General features: G+C 43.9%; 1 protein-coding gene across 6 annotated transcripts in view; it reads left to right on the top strand.

Moving 5' to 3' along the window:
- RBM20 (RNA binding motif protein 20) overlaps positions 1–18,803 on the top strand; it is a 189,328-nt gene that overhangs the window by 104,848 nt on the left and 65,677 nt on the right. Inside the window, exon 1 of one of the 6 annotated variants that reach the window (XM_070220936.1) lies at positions 13,839–14,112. The exons of 3 other annotated variants lie outside the window; for them this stretch is intronic. In XM_070220936.1, the coding sequence (XP_070077037.1) occupies positions 14,087–14,112 (26 nt within the window). In that variant the 5' untranslated portion in view covers positions 13,839–14,086. Of the gene's footprint in view, positions 1–13,838; positions 14,154–18,803 lie in introns of those variants that run through there. 2 more of the 6 variants (XM_023639469.2, XM_023639485.2) reach the window with 2 other exon arrangements.

The raw sequence follows: 18,803 nt of genomic DNA, 5'->3' as shown, positions 1-18,803 counted from the left end.
GGAAATGCTATAGGAAAAAAGATATTGTTTGTAATAGTGACTAAACTGTAGGGTACCTAGGAATAAATTAAACATGTATAAGAATTTAATGGCTAAAATCATAAAATGTTATCAGAGTGTATAATAAGTGGACAGTGATGCGTTTGTAGATGGGATAAGTTATTAGCATAAGAGCATCTCATTTAAGACAATTCTAATCAAAATCCCAACAAGAATTCCCTTAGAACTACACAAAGCAAATCTAAAATTCATTTGGAAGAGTAAGGTGCATAAATGGGTCTGCTCCTTCTGAAAAAAAAAAGAACAAGGAGATCTGTAAAACAGACTAGAGAGTAGGGCAGCAGACCTAAGCTCCCTGTGAACTTGGCATCGGGCAGCAGTGCATTACAATCCAGTGGGAAGGGCTGGGCTCTTCAGTGACTCATGCTGAGGCAACTGGCTTTCTACAGAAAAGATGAGATCCTTATCTCGAAGCACATACAGCGGTACATTTTAACCAACCCTAAATGTGAAAATCAAAATTTTAATGCTGTTCAAAGATACCTCCAGGAGAGTATCTTTATGACCTAAGGGGTTAAAAAGAATTTCTTAGAAAAGATGCAAAAAACACAACTCAGGAGTGAAAAGATTGATAAATTTGACTAAGTTTACATATTACGATTTACGGATGTAATGTATAAGAATATGGCCTAGCGCTATACACAGAGATGTTGCCTCTGGACAGAGGGAGCGGGGAGGATGAGACATTATTTTATCCATAATGTTAAAAGCAACGAAATGTTGACATTGGTTAATTCTGGATGGTGGGAACATGAGAGCTTGTTATATTTATAAATATTTTTGGATTTAAATTTATTTTCAAGAAAAGACAAAGAGTGCCTGCTGTGGCAGCATATTGACTGAAAAAGGAAACTGAGAGCATCTACCAACCCAGATCAGCATGCAATGTGGAAGCTACATTTGTGTCAGGGGAAATGCCTGGCCCCAAAAGACTGATTCTGGCGCTGGCACTGCCGTCAACGAGCTGTGTCCATGGGTCAGGACCTTCCCTCTCGGAGCCTTTCCACTCTGGAAAACAAGAGGATGGGACTGACTCCCTGCTGAAGACTGCTCCTTTGCCAGCTCACATTTTCTCTTCTCTCCATAGGAGAGGTTACAACAACTACAGGGGCAGAGAAGGAAGAATGGATGGAGAAGAGCATTCTCGTAAGCAGAAGCTCTACACGAGTGCATGGAAGTGATTATCATTGTGATCAATTCTTGCTTCCTGACCTCTGGATTCAGAGGTCCCGCCTGATTTCTTTTAAGCCCTAGACCTTGCTGTTTTCCTTGACAGGGTGGATCTGGGCGCCCTGTAGTGATTAAGTGTGCTCCTTACCAAGTGGCAGAGATTCTTAATTAGCTAGGACTGAGTAGGAGCAGCGTGTTGCTGACATTGATGTACCAGCTTAATTAGTCTCCTCTATTGCGCTGCGGTCATAGCCTGAAAAAGAGCCAAGAAATACACCTGGGTATGGGGGGCTAGGGCAGGAAGGATGTGAGGAGTCTCTAGAGAGGTACCATGTTTTGATCAAGGTGGTTGTCTGTGGCCTGGTGATTTAGAAGCAGGAGTCGGGATCCGGCCTCACCCATGGACCTGCTGACTTGTCTGACCTGAGTTTTCTCATCTGTGCGATAGGGCTGAGGATGAGACCAGAGCGACACAGGGGATCATTTCCTTTTCGCCTGCAGAGAGAGGGCTTTGAAAGGAAAAGTGGAGAATTAGTGCAGTTTTCCAGTGGGGTTGGGTGTTTGTAATTATAATTACTCCTGCTCTCAGTCCAAGCAGGGAGTGTAATTAAGATCTCGGCAACTCAAATAATTTGTGTGTGTGGACAGATTCTTCTAGCTTTACATGATGTCCCTAAAGAACCGGTCTGGGCGCTGGGTGACAAGAAAGTCAGAGTTGAAAGGCAGGGCAGCCTCTAATACCCCTCTTCGCCTCGGGAATGAATTTTGAGAGACTCAACTGAGAATCTAAACTGAGAGGTAGTTGTAGCAGGAACAGATTGGGGATGTAGACACACCCACTCCCTCCATTCGTCTTGATCTTTCCACTGCACATACTGAAGAAATGAATTTTCTTTCTATCACAGCCTGTTATCTTTTTCTCTCCTCTGTTTTTCCCACTCTTCATTTAGCCATCTCCTCTTCGCATCTTCTGGGTTTTTGCCTGTAAGGTGGTTCGGGAAATGAGGGGCCTTCAGAGGCTTCTTTCTGTTGTCACAACAGTATTTTGTAGGATATGCTCTAAAGATGCCCTAAAACGAACCCACTATGGCTATCTGTGACCAGAACAATTTGAGTGAAAATGGCTATGCTTTTTGAAACCCATGGTTCCCAAAGTGCTGGCTATGATTTGACTTTGCAACTTTCAAACCGTATCCCCTAGCTTGTTGACATCCATGAAGAGAGTGTTCTGATTTAAGAGAGTTTATTGAAGTGACAGCATTTGCATGGAAAAGTTGGGAGTGAGAGGGACCTGGAAGAAGTGGGCATTGCCCAGAGGCAAACGTGACGTCCTGTGCTTTCAGTGACCAGCGCTGAAAATCTTGAAGTTTATGGCAGTTGTTTTAATCTGTTAGGAGATTATATAGAAAATTAGTAATAAAGTTGCTCTTTAAATATTTATTTGTATTAAGATGAAATTGGTTTCTTAAAAGCTCTGTGCAGATTTATTTCTTAAGCCATTGTTGCTATTTGCGCTTCTCCTTCTCCATGGTCCATGCCTGCACCCCCACCTCACCCCAAGGCTGTGTGACGTCCTTAGTCTGGCACAGTGGCTGCTCCCCCCTAGTATGGGTTGTTTCCCTTTGGTATGATTCATGACTCTTTGTGGTTTTAGCAGCATTGTTTTGGCGAGCATCTCGTTAGGAAGCCACCCTCAAGTCCAGGCTTGATTATGTGTCCTGTTTTTTTAATCTCTGCTCTTTCACCATTTGGATTGCGTACTTGCGTCAATATTAAGGGAGAGTCTTGCAAAAGCACTGTTCCTTATAGGCACTCACACATTTCTGGCCACTAGCATGTTTTTCTTAAATATGCAGAATAGTTGGAGGCAAGTGGATACAGACTCAGTTCTGGGGCTATCTCTGTGCAACAGGTACAACACTGGGAAATCTTTCAGATGTGTTTGTGACACGTGGAGTGTTTGCATGGGGGGAGGCAAGTAAAACATAGAATTTACTTTTTTGGAAAAGCAGAAGTAAAAGTTACTCTCAATTAACTGTCTGGATGAAATCGTAATGGCCTTGGATAAATCATTCAACTTCACTAGACTTCAGTTGCATCATCTGTAAACTGGGCGTAGTAAGATTTACTTGTCTGTTAGACAGAAGGCTGGGTGAGATGGTCTCTGGAGAACTCATCTATAGAATTTTGATTTGCTAAACAGTGAGCTGAGATAGAAGAGTCTAGACGTAGAGTGTACTTGAAAGGGATAAGTATGTGATTTTTTTGTTGTTTTCAATCATTTCCTATCATAAAATAGTGCATATACACCAAAAAATGCTTAAAGCATATATGCAGAGCTTAACAAATAAGGTGAACACCTGTGTAACTATCCCCAGGTCAATAAATGGGTGCTGCTGGCTCCCGGAAGCTCTCAGAGTCCCTCATCCGACGCAGCCTCCTTCCTCACTTACACTTTTGTGGTGACTTCCTTGCTCTTCTCTATAAATCTACCACCTGTGTTTCCCTCTACTAGTTTGAAAGTTATACACTTTCTATTCTAAAAATTAAAATGTACTTAAAGTTTGAAGTTTATCAAAACTTTCATTTCCTGTTTGGTAATTCCAGGTCCTGGGAACCCTCTGAAAACATTTCCCCCCTCCTAGCTTATCTTCCCTCATTGCTGTGTTTTAATTCTATATATCTTTAAGAACATGACAAAAGGCATTGCTCTACACAGTCAGCATTCATTTAGATTTATTCATGCATTTGTCACTGTCTTTGCTCTTCATTCCTTTTGTGTTTCCAGTCTTCCATCTGGGATCACTTTCCATCCAACCTTTAGAATTTCCTTTGCTGGTAATGAACTCTCTCAGGTTCTGGATGCCTTAAAACTCCTGAATGTCACCTTCATTGTGGAAGGAGAGTTTGGGTAGTTGTATTAGTTTCCTCTGGTTGTTGTAACAAACTTGGTGATTTAAAACAACACAAATTTATTCTTGTCCAGTTCTGGAAGCCAGAAGCCCCAAATCCGTTTCACGGGGCTGAAGTCCAGGTGTCAGTGTTGCTGGCACCCTCCAGAGGCCCTGGGGAGAATCCGTTTCCTTGCCTTTTCTTTTCCAGCTTCTACAGCTGCGTTCTTTGCGTACCTTGGGTCCTGGCTCCTTCCTCCATCTCAAAGCCAGCATCACAGCATCTCCAAATCTGTATCCTTCTCTCACATCACCTTCTCCTCTGTGTCAAACCTCCCTCTGCCTCGCTCTTATAATAACACTGATGATTACATTTAAGGCCCACCCAGATAATCCAAGATAATATACCCATCTGGAGATTCTTAACTTAATCACATCTGCAAAGTCTTTTTTGCCATATAAGGTAAAACTTACAAGACTGGGGACTATGACCTTTGGGGGCCATTATTCATCTTTGCGTAGGAGCATATAGAATTATAGGTTGGTCATTATTTTCTTCCAGCATATTAAAGATATTATTCAACTGTCTTCTGCTTCCATTGTGATGTTGAGACATCATCTCTCAGCCTAACCGTCAGTTGTTTTGAGGTCATCTGTATTTTTTCTTTAAGATTTTACTCTTGGTTCTGATCGCTATGATTGTCTAGTGTGCATTCCTTTATATTTTTTCTGCTTGGGATTCTCTGGGTCTTTTGAATCCGTGGTGTCTTTCAATAGTTCTGGAAAATCCTTAGCTATTATTTCCTCAATATTATCTCAGCCCTGTCCTCATTCTCCTCCTCTTCTGGGACTCCACTCAAATGTATGTTGGACCTTTTTACTGTATCCTCTCTGTCATAAATCCACTGCTCTGAATTTTTCTTTTCCTTCCTTCTTTGCTTTCCTATGCTATATTCAGGACAGTTTCCTCTGATCTAACCTCTGGTTCCTAATTTTCTCTTCTGTTGTTTTTAATCTGCTGCCAAATACTTCTATTGAAATTTTAATTTGTTACTGATTTTTTCTTTTTTAGAAGTTCTGTTTGATTCTCTTCCAGATCTGCTAGGCCACTTTTTACAGTTTTTTTCTTCCCTGCAGATATTCGCAAACATGTGGTTTACTTTTGTCATGTGGTAAGCGGATATAAACTTAAGTCTGTACCTGACGCCTGTCTAGGTCTGTTTCTGTTCTCAGTTGTTTATACTGCTTCTCACTCACATTGCCTTATTCCCTATGTATCTGATTATTTTCAACTATTTTATTGGTTATTATCCTTAAGATTATTTGTGGAGATCCCCTGAAGCTTGTAATAAGTGTCCTTTTCTCCTTCTGGCTACCTTTTAGGGACACTACAAGCTGGGGACCACTTCAAACCACTGTTCATTGCCTGCCTATACTATGTGTTCTTGGGGTGCACATCTGTATGAGGGCAGGTCTGTGGCCACATCTTCTCAGGAGTATTTTATCCCCTTTGTTTTCCTTCTCATCCTCTGCTTACATCTAGAGAGCCTTCCCTGTGGGCCTGTGGGGTTGGGGGGGACCAGGAGGTGACAGATTAGCTCTGCTTCATCCTAATCATGAGAGTGTAGCCCTTTGGGACCCAGATTAATGTGGGAGAAGGTGCCCTGTAAGAGTCTTTACATTGAATGTCCTCTGCGCCTTGACTTCTGTCACCCTCACCCTCCAGTGTCTTTAAGGCAACAGCAACTGTGGCCGTCAGATAACCCTCCAGTCTCTTTGGGTGCAAGCTAATTCCCACAATTGTTCTGGAAGGGATGTACATCTTTTCAGCTTCTCAGTGCTTTTAAGAAAATTTATCCAAAGTTGTTTTCATCCAAAGGGTTTGATCTAAATAACCCACTACCTAATCTACCCTTATGGGAAAAAAACATTACGTTTTTATTGTACAAAATTATGCATTTGTGTTTAACAACTATGATATTTGCCTTTGGAGCTTTACAGTACAAAAAAGATCAAGAGAGTGTAGGTCCCCAAATTTTATGTGTTTTCAGAAATTAGTAATAACCATATGGAAGACTGATCTGGTGTAGACTTTTGGGGAACAAAGGTGTAAGACTTTTGATGGATTGTCTTATTAACATTATGGAATGAGAGAGCCCATCTTGCTGGACACCACTTGTTCTTCCCTCAAGGGGCAACTTCAATTGGTTGGCAAATAAGCTGCATCCTTGCCTTGAGAAAATAACCCCCAAGTGTTTCCTCAGCCACCTTGGCCTGGTCCTGAGCTGCCCTGGAGTGGCCAGGCTCCAGCCTCCTCAAGTTAAGGCAGCTGGGAGGGCAGCTGGCTTTGGCTCCTGCTGTGGAGACAGCGTTAGTCAGCAGCCTCTTCTCTCAAGCCCTGGTGCCTTAGCACTCCGACGTGTGTCTGTGACAATGAAGGCGGATTCCTGACTCTGGCCGTGGATAAGTGGATACACTCAGGTCAGGTTTGTGAGTCCTGTCTTTGGCTTACCCTCAACATTACATTGTGCCCGGTTGGTCTCAGATCATGCTATTAAAACTTTAAATCCCAAATGTCAAGAATGAATTTTTGGCCCCTTGTTCCTCTTATCCCAAATTTGGACAGAAACCTCTGAAATTATAATCGATGTGAGGAAAAGCCAGTAAGTCATTTGTTGATTCAGAAAACATTGAATGAACTTCTATCGTGTGGAAAGCATCATGCCGGGTATTGTGGAGTCCTTGCCCTCAGAAGGGTTGTAATCTTGTCCTGTACAGAGAACTCAAGCAAGGTCACTCAAGAGAGAAACAGATTTAGAGGGACCCCTGAAGTGGTTGTGAGAGTGACCTGGCTGCCATCCCATTAATCCTGAGGTGTGATTTGGCTGGTGTTCTCTTCCTTCCCCACACCTCAGTGAGCATCCCTCCCAAATCTGGGCTCACGTCAGTGAGTGTGGCCTCCCCACCTGGAGGAGGACCATTCTTTAGTCAAGGTATGGAGATGCCTGTGCCTCTCTGTTTAAGATTCGGCAAAAGACAAAGTGGAAAAAACCTGAAGATGGCAACTAATCTTATTGCCTGTCACCAGGCTTCATGCAATCTTGGCCAAAGAAACAAAAGTTAACTCATGATTTATGCATCAGAATAAACTCAGTTTCCTGGAAATCATTTCAGAATGGATATTTGAATTTGATTAATAAAACATGGCTAGAGTGAAAGATGTGTTTTCCGTGCCAATCCTTTCAAAACTCACTGTTCTGCAATGCTCCTACACAAGTGAGGTTGGTGCATATATTGATTGACGCCACTCAGAGAGCAGTTAGAGCTTCTGCTAACAATTGCTAAGTGCGCCTTTAAGGAGGACCCAGCTTAAAATCAGATTTGTTTCCTCAGCAAGAGTTAGAGGGTACTCTGCTTCAAGCTGCCCCTCTCTTTCTTGGCAAGCTATCAGGCTGTGAGCTTCCAGCCCCCCAACTTCCTTGACTGTGGGGATTCCTTCCTGGTTTGATTCTCACCAGAGACTCTGCCTGTGTTTATTTTTGCTTTCTGTTTGTTTATTATTCTCCTTCCATTGCACATGCTCTTCTTCCACGCTTGCTCCTCTGATTGTATTCCCGAGTTTTTTTCATCCAAACAAGGGCGACTGTAGTACTCGGCTTGTTATGAAAGTGCAGTAACGCATGACACATGGTATGTTTTCCAACTTTTATATCTTTATGTTCATCTGCTGTTTGGCCATGGGATCACGTTTTGCTGAGTGTACTACTCTTGCCGTTCCAATTTTAAAGGAAATAGTAAAACAAAGTTGTGGTAGAGTAGTTCTTCCTCCTCCTCCTCTTCCTGTTCCAGAGGGAGCATCAGGAAGCACTCAGAGTATTAAATACCAACTCCTTAAACTTAGGATAGACCCCATCCTATTGCTTGCTTTTGTATATGCATGTGGAGAAAAAGTGATACTGTGGAGGGTGTCTAACACTATGTTAGAGGGTACTTTGATCTTTTGCAAAAGCAGAGAAGGAAGACAATGTAAGAGCTGGACACAGCACTGTTGGCTGACTGACGGAGGTGATAAAAGGCAACTGGTGTTCTTGGAGGAGAATCAGGACAAAATTGGGTCAGCTACTCTGCTAGCACCTGGGCACTCCCACAATGCTCAGTCTTCCCAGATGCTCTTGACGGGGCCCATGCTGGCATGTTATCTTGGTCCATGTGAAGATAGGCTGCAGCTGTCTTGGGCGACTGGTGTCATCTGATCTCACAGTGATAGGGTAGACCCTACTTAATTTATTCAGCAATATTTACTCAGCCTCTGCCTCTGCCAGGTCCTTCTCTAGGCATTGGGTGTGCAGCAATGGAAGAGGCAGACAAGCTCTTTGTTCTCACAAAGCTCATATTCCAGGTGAGGGACAGGCAAAAAAGCACGAAATAAACAAGGTAATTTCAGATAGCAATAAAGGTAGGATAAGAGGATAGAGAGTGACCACGCGCCCTGCCTTAGGTTCTTGAGTCTGAGGTGGCCTCTTTGGGAAGATGATAGTAGCATAGGGACCTGAGGTTGAGAAGGAGCCAGTCACATGAAGATCCAAAGGAGTGCTGTCCAGTAGAACTTTCTGAATGCTCGAGATGTTACATACTCTGCCACCTAGTATGGTAGCCTCTAGACCCATGTGGTTATTGAACACTTGAAATGTGGCTAGTACAACTGAGGAAGACTGAGTTTTAAATTGCATTTAATATTAATAACTTAAATTTAAATAGCTCCATGTAGTTAATAGCTACCCTACTGGACAGTGTGGATATAGAAGAAGGACTTTCAGGCAGAAGGAACAGATTGTGGAAAGGTCATGAGGATAAAGCCATGCTGAGAGCCCAGCATGGGATCTGTGTCTGGAAGCCGTGTTCGGTCTTTAAAGAGCAAATCTGGAACACTTAAAAATGCTTCCTGCCTCTGTTTTGTGTGCCCCTTAGGGACCTACAGAGGAATAACAGTTAACCAGATGGGAATTAAAAACCCTTGCTCACAAAGAACTGGCTTCCCTAGGAAGGGCTCACTCCCACATTGTCTGACTCACAACTCTTGACTGGTTTCCTTGGCTGACGGGCCGTAGTGGCCTCTGTGCAGGATGTCACCATTACACAGGCTGAGCTTCTTCATTCTGGGAACGAATCCTGGCTGTGTTCTTTCTTTGCACCTTTCTGTAACGAGAGGCTGGAACCTCTACCATTGCTCTTTCAGGTGGTCGCTTTGCATTCTTCTTACTGCTGCTCTCCATCCCAGGGGCATGAGACCGCATTTTTTCTGGACTAACTTTTCTTTTTCCCCCCACTGCTAAAGATGGCACAGTCAGCTCTGGTTATAAAGAGAAACTGGTGTTTATAGGTAGTGTACCATGAGTTGCCACTTATGTTGAAAGAGTTAAGAGAGAAAAGAGAAAAGGAGAGAAAAAGAAAGTTTCCAGGAATGTTTCCAGTGATTTTTTTTTTTTTCACATGCCACACAGGCATTGGGATCTCTTAGGAGACCTCTGTACCTCTTGGCCAAGAATTGGGCTATTCCGAGCAGCCACCGGTTTATCCCAGCAGAACAGGGGAGGGAGTAGCCATGGCGGGGACCAGCTCTGCCTATCCAGTGTGGGTGGAGACTCGGCTCCATCAAGATTCCAAGCTGAAAACAGAGCCGAGGTAGCCACTCCTGGCTCAGAGTGCTGAAGATTAGAGGAGGCCCAGCTACGCAGTCTCTAATCCTGGGCTAGCCTGGATTAGTCATTGGTTACCACTCTCCTTGCACTTGCATACCAAAAGAGAACACAGTTACCTAGCACCACCCTGAAAGGAACATAAAACTGAGCCAAGGGGATCAAAATGTTAAACTGGAGACCACGGGTGCAAGCCTACTTCTGGGGACTGAGCAGTGACCCCACATTTTCCTCTTGGTGCTGCCTGACTGTCTGCAGTTAACTCAGAGCTCCTCCTCCCCAGCAGTGGTTGGTTGGGGGGTGGGCAAAGGGAAAGGGTAGAGGCCGTGGACTTTGAACTGTGGCATGTACAGGAAGCTGACTTGCTGTTGATGACTTTGATCTCTCTGGTGAGAAGTCTGAGGTCATAAAATGAGCCTTTGTTTACCCCCAAACAACGTGCTGGCACATTCCACCTGCTTTGTGTGAGGCGCCTTCCTGGAATACAAGTGTGAGAACCCATCTGAACCACGTGCTTTGGCTTCACAAGAAGATGCACGTGGCCATGGTTTGCATAGATGCCTCACTTCTCCGTGTGCCTTGCCTTCCTTTTTGGCATATGGCTCTCCAGGAAAGCAGTGCCTGCTATGGGAAAGCGCCAGTGTTAGACGGCTTAATCCGGCGGTGTTCACTTGAAGGTCCTTATAAGCTAGATGGGGCAGTATTAGCCTAACTGAATTCATTTGTGCCTAAGAAATTACTTTTTTCACTGAAAAATAAACACGTTTGTTAAAGAAAAGTTGGACCATTTACAAAAGGAGAAAAAAATTACCTAAGATCCCCACCATCTAAACATAGCCGCCCCCAAGAACATTTTGGTGTATTCTCTAATAGTATATATTTTTTTTCTACCTAAGTGTTATTTTTTCTTTAACATGGCTATAGCCATACTAAATGTACGTTTTGTGCACTGGTTTTTAATTTAACTTTAAATAGTAAGAGGATAGTTAGCATCACTTTTGATGGCCTCGTGGTATGCCCTTGAGTTCCTGTGTACTTGGCATTGGGTATTTTGATCCATGAGGACTCAGTAACTGGCTGGAGGTCACACAGTGAGTTAGTGATGAAGCCAGGCGCAGCTGAGCGTTCCTTGTCCTCGCTGGTTCTCAAGCTTCCACTGCCTTCATCCCTCACACATGGGCTGTAGACTTCTGCCAGTTGCATCTCTTATTATGTTACTGTGTTTAACCTCCTCCCCCACCTTTTATGAGGATCACTACACCTCCCGCTGTGGGACATCTCCCCAGGGATGGAGGCCAAGGTATCTTCTTCCATCATGTCCCCTCCCCCTCGGAGTTCTTCCCTTCCGTTCAGGACTGCTTCATGAGCATGTGTTCACTTAGGGCCCCAAGCTCAGAAGGTCCTTGTGCCTGGTGTCATGCTCTGCAGTTGCCATCTTGAAATTCTTAATAAAATTTGAATAGTGACCCTGCATTTCCATTTTGCACTGGGCCCCACAAATTATGTAGACAGTCCTGTTCTCATTACACTTGGAACACACCTTACCTGCAGCTTTCATCTTATTTTACTCTATTATTTACACTTATGACTTACCTTGAACACTGGGAAGTGTTTTAGTGGAAAGACAAGTCTTTGGAATCAAACAGACCTTGTTTCAAATGACCACGTATTGACTTAAGGACTTTGGGAAAGTTACCCAGTCATTTGGAATCTCAGTGTTCTCCTCAGTGAAGTGGGGATAGTGATCTTAACTTTTTAAGACTTGTGAAGACCAAGAGAATGTGTGAAGTGCACAGCTTAATACCTTGCGCATGTGCACTCCATATTACCCGATGTTCCTCCCTCCTTCCTTGCCTGCCGCAGTGCTGGCATATGGTAGGTGCTCAACATGCACCTTGAACGGAATTGAACTACGTTGAACTGAATTTCAGTTTGTGATGGTCAGTGTGTACCTCTTCATTTCCACATGCACCCAGGGATTGTGTCCCAATCTCTGGGCAGGAGCTAGGATCGCACAATGAGAAGGGTTCATTCTAAGGACTGACTTTTCTTCTCCTGGGAATCGCATTCCAGGCCATTTATCAGAATTCCTTTTAGGTTAATAATCAAGTTCACCACAGGCACTGAGCTGCTGGACACACACCTCCTACAGTAATCCAGGAGGTAGGCATGGTCCTTACTCCGTTTCCCGTGGCTGCCTGCAGCTGGCCTGCTCCGGGGCCCATGGTCTCAACCACTGCACACCCCTGCTGCTCCTTTCAGGAGGGGGCAAGTGAGAGCAGAGCCTTAGGTATGGGTCTGGGGAGATGTGTGTGGTGGAGCGCTTTTCAGTAAACTCTTATCCTAAGAAAGTCTCCAGCATAATGAAGGAAGACCGAGATGGAGGAAGCACAAAATGTGCCATCGCTGATTGGAGCCGAGCCTTGCGCCTCGGGGAATCCTAGTGGATCACAGGAGGGACCCAAGGCCTGAGCAGAAACGCAGCTTTGGCCAGGTTGGCTGGTTCCCGTAGGTCAGGATCTGGGACTGGCGCCTCTAGATGTCTGTGACTGAGTCAGCGGCTGAGAGCCAACCCAGCCTGGGGCAGCCTGTGGACTGTGACTAAATTAGGAAGAAAGAGGCCTTGGGCTCTCCCGGGAGCTCACTGGGCAGGTGGGCGGTGGATGGGCCTCTGGTGGGCAGATGGAAATGGGCAGTTCAGACAGACATGACTGGCTTTCACTTTGACTTTTCCGAGGGCTGTCAGGACATCACACACTGAGTTCCAGCTGGAGAGAAGCTTCCCTGATGCCAGTGACCCATACACCCACCTCCCCACCTCCAAGGGTGTAAGTTCCATGGGAGAACCCAGAGAGCCTTCATCCCCAGTCCTTTATAAGATCCTTCAGGGATATTTCACCTTGTAAAAACCCTACCCTCCTGAATAATTTTGGGAGAGGATTATGCTGAATACTGGGCATCACAATTGGAGATCAGACTATCCAGACAGGACAAACTGAGATGACGGCTGCTTTATATAACCCAGCAATGAGGTACCTGCGGACAGCAGATTTTGAATTAGAAAGTTGTGTGAAGGTTTCCTTTGGTTTGATTGTTTAAGTATTACAGGCTGAGATTCGGAAAGAGAAGAGGGAAGACAGTCACAGGAGGAGTGGTGGCTCCTGGGGAGAAAAGTGAGCAAGTTTCTAAGTAATTAAACCATAAATCAGGCCAAGCTCATCCCTAGACCCCAGGGCTTTCAGTCAATTCTTCACAGACAGAGGCTTCTTAACTGTTTTCTTTTCTTCCTTTCTTTTTTTTTTTTTTTGGTATCATATTTTCTGTAAGAGTTGTGGGAGAGCAGTTTCTCAACAGCGGCACTATCGATATCTCGGGCTGGGCAGTCCTTGTTTGTGGAGTCTGTCCTGAGCATTGTAGGATTTTAGCAGCATCCCTGGCCTCTGCCCAGTAGATGCCAGTAGGACCCCCCAGCTCTGACAAACAGAATGTCTCCAACTTTCCCTGGGGTGGGGTGGGGATCGCCCCCAGTTAAGAGCCACTGCTTAGAGCAGAAAACAATCCATTTCTCCTGCTGAAAGTATTGAGCAGTTACCATGGGGCAGGTGAAATGAAGAGTAGCCTCACTCCATCTCCTGCTGCACAATAGAACAAAAACGAAGGGGCCAGCTGTTCAGGAGGTTTGCAGGGTGAGAGTCAGTTTGTCTGTGCTGTCTGATATGGCCACATCACTAAAGGTCCTTTAGGGACCTCCAGGACCAAATTGTCGCCTGTGAAAACCCAGACTAAAAAACAAGCAGGTAAACAAAAAACAAACTACCATCACTACCACTACCAACAGCAACAGTTAAGAAAGTAAACCAGGACAGGAGGCTGTGGAATTTCATTAAAATGACCCCATGATTAGCCCAAAACCTCCTCCCTCAGAAGCGCTTTCAGGCGGCCTGTCGGGGTAGAGCTGGCCTGGGTGTTGATATGTGAAGAGGCTGAGAACATGTGGCATAAACATTGACTGATATTGTTTGCCATTTACACTCAGCATGTGTAATGCAGCAGGAATGGCTCCTGTGGCATGTGACTCCCCCTTCCAGATGGGTATGCGGTGCGCTGGGACCTCTCTTTCTCTTTTGCTCGCTCCTCGCTTGCTTTCCCCCTCGTCTGCCCCTTCCCAGACTCGGGAGAGTTTAAGTGGATGCTTGTCATGATTGGCACACGGAAAGCTGGTAGAATGTCGTTGGAATTTTCTAGGGAGGCACATACGCGACACCCAAAATGACTCCCGGCTTCGGTGGCCTCAGGTGAGCCCTCAATGCCAGGCGTCCTGGTCTTTTTCAGAAAGGTAAGCTTGCATGACGTCATTCTACCTTTCCCCAGCACAAGGGGGACATCAAGGGTTTTCTTTTTATTCTCTAGTCCAAGCGGCACTTCTGACCATGTTCTTGGCGCTAAGCATTTGTGCATGAGTATGCGATTTGTCTGTATCCCCACCCCCTCCTGTTTAAAAAAATTGTAATAAATGATTCACAAGGGCAGGGTAACATGTGACCTAAACACAGCCCCCCATGACCCCGGTGAAATCAGCGATCCCAGTGTCAGGAAGTCTAGATGCTCTTTTTACGCTGGTTACTAAACTAAAAAAGAAAAGTCGCGCAGCCAGGGAAAACAGATTGTGTTATCGCCAGATCTGACAGAAGGGAAGGGGACATTTTTGGAATCCTGAAACCTTATGAATGATGGGGGTCTTTTAAGGTTGAGGTGTTTTATGTTAATTGCTGGAATTTGTCAATGATGGAAAATGAACGTAAAGGCGTTTGAAATGTCTCGTATCTGTTGAGTGCGGAGTCCCTCATGAACCGGGAGGGGAGTGCCAAGTTACGATTCATGAACAGGGGATGTTTTGCCAAGAAAGAACGCTTGAAAGTTGCTTCTAAGCACCTCTGAAGGAGCCGTGATATGCCTTTCAGCAACTGTTAGGTATCCTTAAGTAAAGTTAAATTTCAAAACAAAACTATTTTAATAGTCTCCAAGCAAGGAAGTGTATAAACTTTTGTCGTGAGGTTCAGGGGACATATTTGGACATGGGTGTGATGATCTGTTAGCAGGCTCCAGCACAACCAAACATGACTCACCTCATTTCTTTATCAGAGGCAATTAAATGTAGCTTCAACACGTTCCAGAGAGGAAGACTGGTTTTCTACTTGCAAGTGTGTAAAGCAAATCCACACTGGTAAAATGGCGTGTATGATGTATCTTACATCATGGGAATTTTTTAACCTTAAAAACATCTATTATGTAGCTTTGCCCTTGGTTTATGCCTTATATGTGTTGGAATCTTTTTTTATTTTTTGCACATCTTTGCTAAGATGTCAGAAAACTGAGGGGGAGAGGGTTAATATTTTCACGCATTTGCCCCCTCCCCCATGTGCATGCACTAACAGCTGCCACGTATGATTTTGTGGAATTTGATATTTCAAATGAAATGACTTCCTTATTTTCCATAGTAATATAATAATCAATTTTACCATAGAGAACTGTGTACATGTCAAGCCTTGGCTGCTCCTAATTAGCAATGGATGGGGTAGCAGGGGAAAGCGCTGGAGAGCAGTTCTGAGTGTAAAGTCAGACTTTGAGTTTACCCATTCTTTCCTGCCTCAGCCAAGGCAGTTCTCAATCTGCTTGGATCTTAGCCACAGGTGTCGTTTGTGGTGATCTGAGAAAATATCCAGAATGGCACATGCAAATGTAACCGAGACGGGCGTGTCCCTCTACTGTTGTTGCTTTTTATCTCCTCTCTGCAGTAACTTTCATGCAGCCACAGCCTTGTAAAATAGAGGCAGAAGCCAGAAGCAACCTACATCTCATATTCTCTGCCTTACTCACAGGCACCTGTGTTTTGTTGGCTATAGTCAGAAAGTTATGTTTCTTTCTTCTAGAAACTCCCATCCGCTTTGGGAAATGGATGCTTTCTCAAGTAAATAGTTATATGGTATATTTATAAAGTTTCAACCTTAATATTCTCATTTACTCTGAGGAATTTAAAAGAATTAAACAGTGCACTTTCTCAATACACACACAGAAACATATACCTCATACTTCACAGTGAAACACAGCATAATTTGCTAAGATCTATGTTCCCATAGGCTCAGAGACAGTCGTAAATCCAAGTGAGTTGAATACGTATTTGTTCGGTACCTCTAATTTGCCAGGCACTGAGCCAGACACTCAGGAATTTGAAAGACTTTAGGACATGGATGATGTCTTCAAGGTGCTTATAACTTAGAAGGTAAAAGAGTCACTCCCCCAGCAAACCTCACCTGGCTCTCTGCAGCAGAAACCCTATGCATACTCTGGGGGAAGCCTCGCCACAAAAAAACACTTATTGAACTGTGTGAAAGATGCTTCAATATAGCTAAGAAATATTGATTGATTGCCCACTGTGTGTGTGACCTTTTGCAGGCTTATAGAAATTTCAGAATTTATTCTTAAGTATAATTTAAGACAAGTAGTCATGCTGTTTGTAGTGACAAAATGGCTTATAGGGCTTAAAGTAATGAAGAACAGATTGATTCTATTCCTTTATAGATTGATGAGTCTCAGACTTTGCTTCACAATAGTTCTCCTGGGGAGCTATTAAAAATCCCAATGACTAGGGTGACTCAGAATCTCTGGGGATGTGACCCAAGCATGAGTATTTTTTAAATCACCCCAAGTAATTGCAGTGTCAGCAAGTTCGAAATCTAGTGATATAGATGATTTTATTAAAAAAAATTTTTTAGTCTAGGGTGACTTAGGAAGGTGGACTTTCTCATAATGATAACGTTGCTTGACTAAAGAATTTTTGGCATTTTGGAGTCTGACCCTTCTGTTCTCTGCGTTAGTGAACTCAGTGTGCATGGAGCTATGCTTTCTTCCTATTCAACAAACCTGATAACATGACGCGGAGCCAATCACTCACCTAACTAAATTATCTGAGGTTTTATGAACCTTGAGTGCTTTGATTCCAGGAGGCCAAATGTTGTTGAACATGTCGATTGAGGCTTTTAAAGAAAGGTAGATATAAGGGTAATTGTATGTGCCCCCTGAAGCTATTTTTGCAGTATCTGAAGCCCCCATGGAAAAGGAAGCCCCTTTTTGGTGTACTTGGTGACTAGTAGGTAAAGATGGCTCGTTGGAAATACAGTAGTTACTAAATTTCTTATAGCTCGCCATAGATTCTTAGAGTTGGAAGGTAGGGTCAAGATATCCTAGTCCAGTGGTTCTCAAAGTGCAGCATCAGTATCACCTGGGTTTGTTAGAAGTACACATTCTCAGGCCCCAACCCAGCCCTTCTGAGACAGAACCTGGGGATGAGCCCAGCATCTGTGTTTTAAGAAGCTCTCCTGATGCCCACCAGAGTTTGGAAATCACGGCTGCGGTTTCATCTTGTCATTTTACAGTTAGTCTGTTAAGCAGAGATTAAGTGGCTCTCTCTGAAGTCACCCAGGAGCAGAGGAGTGGTAGAGGCTGCTAGAAACTCAGATCTCTCCGCGCTGCAAGCTCTCTCTACACCACGGCCAGATCATCCTAACTTGTCCATGTGTCATCAATAACAGCTTTAAGAAAACACCCACCATCCTAAAATCACAAGGCATAAAGGACCCTTAAATGTTGTCTCATCTGACCCTCCCACTTTACAGATGAGGAAGCTAAGGTCCACAGGGTGAAATGACTACAATAAGAGGTACGGTTACTGGTGGCAGAGCCTGTGTAAGAAGTGGGTCTACTTCCAACAAAACAGCGCCCCCCCACTACCCCACACGGCTTATTCAGTTTCATCTGGAATCCTGGTATTTTGCTTAAATCATATTGGTTAAAATGTCCAGGTTAACAGACAGGCAACTCTAGGAAAAGACCAGCTATTTTGATTGAGAATTTTAATTCTTTAAAATTAATCTAAAATTTTATTTTGGTTTAAAATTGGCTTGAATTTTATAACCATCCTTGTACATTTACCAGAAAATCTCAGTGACATAAACTACTGAAAATAAAGTTCAGAGAACATAGGGACATTCCTGGAGCATGTGTTTCATTTCGGAATCGTGTAGATTAGACACTTACATCGCTTCAGATCACACACTGAAACCACGTTTTCTTCAGATTTAGTTGAAAGGAAAAATGTGGCAACAAGTCTGTTTGCTGAATATTTTAGAATTGTCTACTTGACGTGGTTCGTGGTATTTACATAATTTTGACAGTGTTCAAAGACTGAATCTAATCTACATTCTTTACAGAGCTTCATCTTCAAAGCCTTGTAGCAATGCACACATGGAACATTTAGCGAGGACAACAAATTGAGAGTGTGATACACTACTATTATCTTGACACATAGACATTTGGAGCAGGTGCCCACCTGTATAGAAATGTTTATTGGTTCCACAACCTACCATGTGCCAGGCTCTGTGACGTGAAACAGGACATAGAATTCCTGCCTTCAAAATTGTCGTGGGGCAGTGAGGAAGTCAGGCGAATGATTGAGCAGACAATTATGAGAGAGGGTGCTAAGAGTTAGAAGAGAATGTAATTGAGGCTAACAGAGCAGCAGGGCATTTTTGGGGATCGTAGAAGGAGCATCAGCATGCACTGGATGGGGGCAGGAGTCACAGCAGGCTTCCTGGAGGAGGTGACATCTGAACTGCATGTTGAAGGATGGTAGTTACCTAGGTGAGGGGGAGTAAGGAGGTTGTCCGGGAGAGGGAAAAGTACATGCAAAGGCATCATATTTTTATGCACAGTGTCCTTCACAGGGGCAGAATTGGCCTATAAACCCCTAAATGTTTCATTTCCATGTATAAACACTAACATTTGGCTTCTTAAGGAACGTTGTGCAGCAGATTTTAAATATACATTTCAAACAGCTTGTTTTTCCATCTCAAAAGACTCTGATGCTCCCCGCAAAAGTTTGTCTGTTGAGAGGTCACCATATCTTATGTTAGTGAGAAAACAGAAAGAT

The sequence above is a fragment of the Equus caballus genome, chromosome 1 (genome assembly GCF_041296265.1).
Source record: "Equus caballus isolate H_3958 breed thoroughbred chromosome 1, TB-T2T, whole genome shotgun sequence".
NCBI lineage: Eukaryota > Metazoa > Chordata > Mammalia > Perissodactyla > Equidae > Equus > Equus caballus.
Note: the sequence above shows the minus strand (reverse complement) of the source record. Positions and strands in the feature narration are given on the sequence as shown.